The sequence below is a fragment of the Rhea pennata genome, chromosome 5, assembly GCF_028389875.1.
Source record: "Rhea pennata isolate bPtePen1 chromosome 5, bPtePen1.pri, whole genome shotgun sequence".
Taxonomy (NCBI): domain Eukaryota; kingdom Metazoa; phylum Chordata; class Aves; order Rheiformes; family Rheidae; genus Rhea; species Rhea pennata.
In genome coordinates this window covers 58,483,232-58,492,785 of record NC_084667.1, presented here as the reverse complement: position 1 = coordinate 58,492,785, position 9,554 = coordinate 58,483,232, and the positions used below count along the sequence as shown (strand labels likewise).

General features: G+C 40.5%; 1 protein-coding gene across 3 annotated transcripts in view; it reads right to left on the bottom strand.

Annotated features, from left to right (window-relative positions):
* Positions 1 to 1,663: 1,663 nt before the first annotated feature.
* RCOR1 (REST corepressor 1) overlaps positions 1,664 to 9,554 on the bottom strand; it is an 86,131-nt gene continuing 78,240 nt past the window's right edge. For all 3 annotated transcript variants that reach the window (XM_062577386.1, XM_062577387.1, XM_062577388.1), the window contains 4 exons: positions 8,552 to 8,629; positions 7,679 to 7,736; positions 6,946 to 7,175; positions 1,664 to 4,314 (listed from right to left, as the gene is read on the bottom strand). In XM_062577386.1, coding sequence (XP_062433370.1) covers positions 4,273 to 4,314; positions 6,946 to 7,175; positions 7,679 to 7,736; positions 8,552 to 8,629 — 408 coding nt within the window. In that variant the 3' untranslated portion in view covers positions 1,664 to 4,272. The remainder of the gene's footprint in view (positions 4,315 to 6,945; positions 7,176 to 7,678; positions 7,737 to 8,551; positions 8,630 to 9,554) is intronic.

The following is a 9,554-nucleotide window of genomic DNA, read 5'->3' as shown; positions in this document are numbered from 1 at the left end:
AAAATAATTCAAAACCAAATGTTACTTTTCAGTGGCTAAGCAATTTTATAATGCTATGAACATTCATCACAGTAAGTGTGCTGAATAATAGAAAACAGGCAAAAAAGACATTTAAAATATTACTTACAACAGCATTATTACAACATACTTTCTTTAAAATCCCAACGAGTATTTTATCACTTCAAAAGCTATACAGCATTTCCATTATATTTGCAAACTTAACCTTATACATCTTTTAAAATCTTGAAAAAACTTTTTTTAAGCAATCTATAAGCAGTTAACAAAATTGATAAAATCTACATAATGGAATACTATACACTCCAGTATAAATTTTATTTTAGGAGAATATGAATGTAAACACTCATTATTATACAACATGCATAGACTATACTGACCTTCCATCTTCTGAACTGTAACTTTCACTGCAATTGTGCTTTACTATCAACAGGAAAAGCTGCATTAATCCAGGGAGTGGCAGAAAGTATTTGCTTTAGGGGCATTGCACAAGATCACTAGATTTTGACTTGCTGAAGACAAGCTGGAGCTAATAAAATGATTTTTTATGTGTAAATATCTGGCCACTCATTGTTGAATGGGCTATGCATAATTTTATACAGATTTGAAAAAACACAGATCAGAAAAAATCTCTCATGACATTTTTGCAGTTCATTGACTCGGAGATTTATGTTCACAAATCCAGTGATCAAGTTAGTGTAATGCACTGTTTGGCTCATATTTGGTGTGCAAGAATACCAACAGCATATTAGCGATTTAAGAGGATAAAAACTGAATTTAAAGTGACAATGAGTGTATTTTAATACATAATGTTTCAGATGTGTTTGCACAGGAAAGAAAAATGTTTGTCAGGACACTGCTTTAAGAGAATAAGAGTTTCACTCTTATATTAGCTATTACAAAAGTGTTCGAGTGAATATTTATGGGGTCTTCCTGGTTGCAAACTTGTAAAAATATATTAATTCATTATCCCCATTGATATTAAATATATCAAGACACAACCATTGTGGTTGCGTTACCAGTTATGGCTACTATGGTCTTAAGCATCTGATTGTACATTGTTGCTATATTGTTAAGCACAACTGAGGCATGTATTTTTTCCCTTGGTTATAAGATTATTTTACAAAAATTGATCACTGTTTCAAACCAGTTAAACACGAATATTCAAGTAACAAGGTTGTTTTAATGGATAAGTGGAAAAAGAAGTTACCTACCACTTTACACAACTACATAAAAATTAAATAGAACAAATGAAATTTGTTTATGCATATGCAATACACTTTTATATCTTTAAGATTTCTAAAACTAAAACTTAAACTATCATTTTCTTTAACGATACCATATTTTGCACAATAACTTATACTTAGGAGAAATAATTTCCCATTTTCCACAAAATATATATAATTATGACATTCACATTGATAGTTTAAGAAACAAATTTTAAGTGAGTATTCTGTATCTTATGCAGTAATCTTTGTGGACCCTTCTGATCAGAATGCAACCAGTTGGTATATCTAATGCTTGATCCATTAAAAGAAGGAAAGAAAAGGGTCTTCACTTAAACAAGACCAAACCATTTAAACTTTTAAAAGCTAAAATGATTTTACCGCATTTAAAAACATAATAGTTAAAGAGATGTAAAAACCTAAACATTTAAAATATAGTGCTATTATATTGTATGTATCAACTACAATAAGATAGCAGTCAACTGAAAAGTAATCAAACAACTTTTTTCTTCCTAATGTCGTGAATTATACATGTCTCTCCCCACCCTTTGGGGATGAAGCCAAAACACAACTTTTCTGATAATAAGATGGACAGATTGGAGGGCAAAAATCTATGACAAGTCCTCACAGGTAACTAACTAGCCAGTAGAAACTTTAACAGATGAATTTCACCAGCCAGAATGCAAGTCTACACAGTCCTCTCACACTGACAAGAGCCTGTCTCAGAACATTTCTACTAGCAGGACACTTCCAACCAGAGTATTTTTAATGAGCGGCATTGCTTTACACCAGAAGCGTCAGCTGAATTCATAGTGCACTTTGCCCATCTTTAATCCTAATTCACACTGGCTAGCAACTACTGTCCTTTCTCACTAGAGGCTCCTCACCTGCAGCTTGCGCAGACCAGAGGAGTGTGTGCAGGTCCACCATCAGAGCTGCCAGTTCACATAAACAGCTGTGGAGATGTTGCCACTAACTTGGGCTGCCTTAAGGGATTACAGGTTTCTAATACAGAGAGCAGGGAATAGCTCCCTTCCAACCTTCCAGCACCTAAGAAGCTCTATCTGGAGCTACCAGAATTAAAGTGCTCAAAAATAGCTGTAGAAGCGGATGAAATGAGCATTTTCTGGGCTCCACACAATAGCGTGTCCTAGGAAATGCCTATCTGCTCCTTTGCTTCATGTGATCACTTGATTTCTGATGTTGAAACACTTCCCCCACATAAGGTCCAAGGAGGAGACAACCACAGCGATAAACGAGGCCACTTCCCCTGCCTTTCTTGGGGTTCTGCCTACACTGAAGGTGGTGCGACTGCAGCTCTGTGTATGTTAGCAGGCTGGCTTTAAGTTAGCTAGCTCAGGTTCAGAGCAAGGAGCCGTCACAGCACAGAACGCAGCGTGGCCCAGCTGCTGAAACATCAGCGCCAAGTGTGAGGCTAGACTCTGGGTTGCAGCACCTCAGCCATAGGATGTGGGCTAGCTCATTTCAGGTCGAGTTAAGAAAGGCTCGTGCCACGCTGCTGCATGCATCCTGTCTCAAACCCTCTGTAGAGGGAGGCAAAGGTGGTCCTCTTCTGCACCCACAGAGACAACTCTTAGTTTCTTCCAACATCATTAAATTAACCATTCTTAAATGCTTTGTGACTAGTGTTATTTTGCAGCTTTCCACGGGGAAAAAGTAATACTGCTGCTTCAAGCTCTTCTCTAAGTACTGTCTGCTTGGCAGTCAGTAGCAAACACCTTGGTCAAGATGCAAAGCGTGACTACAGGACCTTCAAGAACAGCTCCAGTTCAAACCAGCCAACCAAGCCACAGCACAGGTCACCTGAGCTGGGGATGTGAAAGCTGCATGTATCAAGTATTTGGAAAAGCACCTCATAGATTATAAATTGCATATTTTGGTTCAGAACATGAAAGCGGTGTGTACTTCAGAAGGGTTAAAATGGCCAATGAAATTAACCCGATTCTCCTCTATTTAAAGTTCCAAGAGACCAAAAAACTACTTTTTTGAGGCTGAATTTTGTGTTCCAACCCTTGTCCAGGCTTCCAGTGGGAGAAGTAGTTTGATGTCTTTGGCAAACAATGCTCTGAAGAGGAATGAGACACTGGGACAGAGTGACCTATGGTAGCCAAATGTAAAAAGGCACATATTCCAAAAGGAGAGGCACCAGAGAAAGTTTGTTTTGACTTAATCCCGCAGAGGATCAGGAAAAAGAAAGTTGTGTAGCATTCATTTAACAAGTTACAATGCAAATGCTGAATGCCAGGGGTTAAATAGCGTATCAAACAGTTTCAGGTTACGTATTCCCTTTTGCACTAAATAAAAGCCATTAAAATATACAGGAATAAAATGCTCAATTAGGGAGCTTTCTATGAAGCAAGAACACACAAATAGAGTGGAAAGAATTGCACAAACCAGAAGTGTAATGAGAAGTTACGTTTACAACCTTGGACTGACCCCAACCTCAGAAATAACATTTCCTATCACTTTATATTATTCACGATTGCTTGTTAACAGGTCCTGTCATTTCACAACAAACCTGACACCACTGGCATGTGCATGGGCCTCTCCTTTATAGAAAGCTCGCTAATAATAGTGTCATCGTAAGAATACACAGGAAGCAGAGACCACAAGGCCATGCAGCAATACATACTTATACCCTACGGACCAAGTATTATAAGAAGTCCTAATGTGTAGAGTTACTGTGGGGCTGCCAAAGAGCTCCTGGTTTTGCAGGTTGGTCGAAATTTACACACAGGTGTTACTGGTTCTAGAAATCTCCATGCTTAAGCAGGACGTTGATGAAATGGAGAGCTGAGCTACCTGGGAGCTTTTGAAAGAAAGTGGAGGCAGTATGGAGGAATGAGGGGAGATTAAGGCAGATGTAGCACAGGACTGGAAGCGTTTGCCTTTTTTGGTAATAGCTGCTTGTCCACAGATATGATGCAGATGGCTGTCTGAGGTTTGCTAATACCTGATATCCTGGATAACACAGTAGTCAACACAAATTGTTCTAGGCTACAGCACCTTCTCACGAAGCAGATGCATATCTGACATCAAGAACAGAAGTAGCCTGGAGGGAAGGGGGAGGAGGGAAGAAAAGGAGATGTTTAGTTTTAAAATGAATACACACATACTTTCTTGCATCTCCAAGCTTCACCCTAGATCCAAGGTACTGAAAGCAACAAGACAGACAACCCTGGCATATGGTAAGGAACCAGAGCAGCTTCCCCTATTCTGAGCCACATGGGATTTGTTTGGAACATAAACAAGAAAAAGCCCAGAGCTGAGGCTGCTTTGTAATCAGCAACCTCGCCTCCCCCCGCTTCAGAAAAAGGAACTGTGGCCACTAGTCATGAAAAACACTCTGAAGGGGAAAGCCCAAAGCTGTCAGAGGGCTGATAAAAGCTTTTCGTAGGCTGGCGGCCAGGCAGACACAAAGGCCTGCCAGAGAGAAGCACCTGAGGGGCCTGTGTATTAGGCTGGCTAAGCCTCTGCCTGGCTACCATGAGACGAGCTCAGCTAATGCAACTTCGACAGCCTGTGCAAGAAGTGCTCTTAGGAGCAGGCCCCAGTTGAACGGTACTGTACAGCTCAGGAGGAACCAAGCACTCCCCTCCTAGCCCATATAGATCACCTACATGATAACTCAATCACATGTCACTCAGCCTACAAAAGTACTCAAAAAGGCAGTAGTCACCCAGCCGCCTACAGCACTGTGCTTATGTTACCTCTGAAGTCAGGAGCACCATACCTAGAGTTACTCTAGAAGGCAACATTTCTGTCTGATTTGCTCAGGCAGCATGATGGCCTTTAGATCTCAACTACGCAACATCCTTCCTCTTGCAGTTGTACAAAAAGCTATGGCTCAGTAGTCAAAATTCCTTCCATGCTGCCAGCACCTTCCTCCTCCCAGCTGCAACACACCACTTCAGTTCCTATTGTCCAGCATAGGCTTCATCAAGAACCACAAGCCACACAGTGCTAATGTAAGGCAAACGTGTTAAGTCACAGCCGGCCGCTCATCGCCACCCTGCCTGGCTCCTCCCTGCGGTGGTCTGCCAGACGGAGCACAGTGCAGTCAGGCTCCGAGCCTGGTTTGGCCATCATCTGTCACTATTCCGCAGGGCACGGTAAACTGCCTTACTCTTGCAGCGGTAGCCTTTTCTCTGGCCTTTCCAGCCATTCCCACCACTCAGCGCTTGCTCAGATCCAGCCTGGGCACTCCACACTGCTGGTTTAGGGACAATGACTCCTGCTCCATCAGCCATTTCAGGCCTGACCATGCTCCCACACTTCTACTCTCCCTGACACCTATTCCCTCTTCTGCCAATGCATCGGGGATCCTCACTTCACAAGGATCCAAGCACTTGACCACATCAGCAAACTCCAGTTCCCACTTACTACCCTCAACACTTCTTTCCTGTCTCAAATGAAGCTCCCTCAGACTGTAACTTCCAGAAGAAAGGGTTCATCTGAAGCCAGAAAATCTCTGAGGGCTCAGAGAAGAAGTCTGCATTGCTGACCAACACAACTCCCTGTCGGTCACAAGAAGAGGCAGTGACATTATCCATCTGTTTTTCAAATGAGTGGTTAGGTACTAGTATGATTGCTTCTTTGCTCCATCTCTCAAGTCTGGAAAAATTGATCTATTTGTCCTCCTCTCCTCCCCTTTTGTTTATGTTTCACACCACTGGACCAAGTCCCCAAATACAGGTATCTTTGAAGAACATATCACTAGGATTTGTGAAGCAATGAAGTCCTACTTTCTGAATGGCTGAACATGGCAATGCACAAGTGAATCAACCAGTCCGGGCAACTTACAAAAATATACAGTACTCAAAGAAATGTTACGGGGAACAACCTTCAGTCCACTAGAGAACAAAACTCACCTTTTGCTGTTGAGTGCGCTTGCATTTAACAAGACACAGCTTTTGTGCCAAGCTGTCTAATAAAATTAGGCCAAAGGGAGCCGCAAGATCAGGTATTTTCACATGCAAACCTCTGGCTGGGCTTTTCTTTTGCAGGATTGTGTTAATATTACATTTTTGTAATTTCCAAATTTAAATACTCTGCGGTCTCTTAGTTAACTTTAAATATCATTGTCTTTGGAGAAGCATTATCTCAGTAAACCACCTTCAAAAAGGAGAGCACAAAAGGCTGTGCCTAGAATTTCTGCCTTCACAGAAACCATTGTAATTCAAAGAAACTCTGCCTCTAGGCAATTCCAGGGTGAACAGTTTCATACACCTGCCCTCCTTATAGCTTTCTTCCCTTCCCCTAAGTAAAACCATTCTATAATCACAAATGAAAGGAGCTTTACCTCAGAAGTCTGAGGTTTCTCAGAGCCAAACCTAGAACAGAGTTTGGAGAAGTGAGTGCAGGGAAAGCATCCAACAGAGATAAAACTCTGCTTTTCAGCAGTAAAAGGCATGAAAATGTCCATGTGCTGATGAGATGCCATCAGAGGCTGCAAGTTAAGTGTTCTCTTCCCACTTTCATTTATGCCTAGAATTCCCAAAATCAGCTCTGGGATCTGTATATCCAGAGGAAGGGAAATAAATAAAATGAAAATATATTTGAACATATTTTAGAAGTAAAAACAGGCTGATGGAAGATTGTGAAAAATGCCTTTTGCAAGAAGTCTATACATTTGAGCTAAGCTCAGACTGGGAACTTTTGGTGGCTTTTAAATTGGATTTACCTCATCTTCCTCTTCTGACATTTTAGTGGAATTATCAGGGGATTTTACAGGCTTCTGGCTATTGGTTCCATTTGTCTCCTCTTTGCCGTGCTCTGCCTCCCACTCCTGTAGAACTTCATCTATGTTGAAGCGACGTCGGTAATTTACAAAAAAGTTTTTCACTTGCACCACAGATTTGTTTCCAATCACATCAGAGATTGCCTGAAAGTCTCGGCCGTATTTCCTGATTGCTGAAAGAACAAAAAAAAGGCAAAGTGATATTTCCACAAAGACCACAGATCAGGCTCAAATCACAGCATGAAGATCCAAAGCTGAACTTCATGGTTTCAAGCCTCTGACTAAACTAGCAAGAAAGGTGTTAACTGAACATGAGACACAATTAAGACTAGCTCCAGAAAAGAGAAGGCAATGGAGGTATAGTGAGTACAGGCACAGTGAAATCCAGAAGAGCTGGGTAGGATGAGACAAGAGAAAAACAGCAAGCCTGCCTGTATTACTTAAGAAGTTACACTAGCAAAGAACATAACAGTGACTCCAGAGTTTCACTTTCTAAAATCCTGGACAATCAGAGATTTTGTGCAAACACTCAAGGTGCTATTTACATTGCAGAGGGTGGGGAGATTGTTTCCTTATTCTGTTCCTTTCTTTGGGCATTAATACCCAGCAATGTCAAAAGCTTTCAGTAGCCCCTGAAGGGAAATACTGCTCTGAAATGAGACTTGTACTTCCATACCTTGCACAGCAAGAAGCTGCTCATCCGTGGTCCAACGTGCATTAAATTTCTGAACGACCTAGATGTCAAAAAAAAAAAAAAAAAAAAGAGGTGATTTCATTTGCATAAGCAACAACGTTCACTTGTATCTGAGCTTATAAAATCCTCACAACAACACAGCAAGGAATTCAAGGATTCAAGGAATATTCAAGGAATTAACTGCTAGTCAAATCATTTTTTTTAAGCAGTAATAATGTTTTAAAAGAACTGTATGGGGCATCCAACCAGTTAACTGAGAAATACTTTAGAGTCCATAAGTTACTGGTAATATAAAAAGGTAAGAGAATGGTCTGAGCAGATGATCGAGAGCTACGAACTCTTCAGAAGTACATGCTTCTCTTTACTACAGACACCTTCTGTAATCTTGGTCAAGTTAGTTCCAGCCTGAGGCGTGAGAGTTGGAAAGAAAACAGGAAGAGCACCAAATGCCAAGAGAAAGATAGGCCATTAACACCTCTCCTACATTTCTTAGTATTTAGAGCACAGTGATGACCTCTCTCACAGGGACATGTGGATGTAACACGCTGAAAAGAACGTGGTATGCCTGGGATACCAATGCTTCTGTTAGAAACCAATTTCCAAGTTAAATACTGCTTTGTTACTTTCTTCTCACTTCCCGTCTCCATGATGCATACCAGTGAATATGCCTTAATTCACACTAATAATATTGTATGATAGTGTGATATAATATGATGATAGTATAGTGCAATATAGTGTGATAATAGACGACTAATAGCATATTGGTTCTAGTTGCCGGCAAAATAAATAGCGCTGATATGTAAACACAGATTAGCAATCATCTTCACAGCAAACAAAAGTCAGGAAAGGTCCTACCTCTGGAAGTCTGTATGGTTCTATCCCACCTTCAAGTTTTTCTTTGAGAGCGCTGTTTGTCTGTTTGATATTCTGAATCTGAAAATAAGATTTCATCCCTTTAACAAGGATAAAAATCTTTTGATAAGCCTTCTTCCAGCAGCCCTGGCAAGAACCCTACAAGCTCAGCATTCCAGTTCTTATAGCCTCTCTTTTTCCAAAAAAAAATTTTATACTGCAGTAAAGGAATGTAAAAACAGCTGGGACATCAGGAGACCCATAAATTTATTCTATCCTGTCTGCAAGTTATTTGGATCAAGAACTGCCCCAGCTTTCAGGTCAGTATAGCATTCAGTACAAGAAGGAAGGCCCTTTTCACAGCAAGTAATGATTCAAGACTGCTAGAGAGCTTCTCCTAGAGTTCCAAGGAGGAGGCTGCAGGCCAAAATACCAATTCTATTAAGTTTAATAAACAGCCTCAGCCAGACGTCTATCCTAAAAACAGTAAAAATGTTCAGATCTAGAAAATAGATTCAAGTACTAAATTTGTCCTTGCTAACAAATGTTTGAAAAAAAAATTGTCTATGTTTCCATCAGAGAGGCAAAAGCTATATAGGAAAGTTTGTAAGGTATCTGTCTAGAAAAAAAATCCACATATCAAAACTTCACATGGAAAAGACTTGAAGCTACAAAAACTAAGATCCAATTAAAAATAAACATTCAGTGAGTAGCCAGTTCTCACCTGACCAAGCACTACCTGGCACTCTGTTCACGTACAATTTCAACAGGGGGTAATACAGAATTAAATGGCTGTAGAAAAGGCTACAAAAGAAACCCACACAGTAATGAAGAAAGCACAGTATTTGCTCCCTATGAGAGCTCTGGCTATTCCAAAAGCAGCATAGGAGAAAAGTAAATGAAGGTAACTACTGTAGATACAAACCAGATACTGTTGAAACCATTGCCATTTGAAGGAAGCTCACAGTTAAAACACAAGGATTTCCAGACTGCAAGACACACTGAC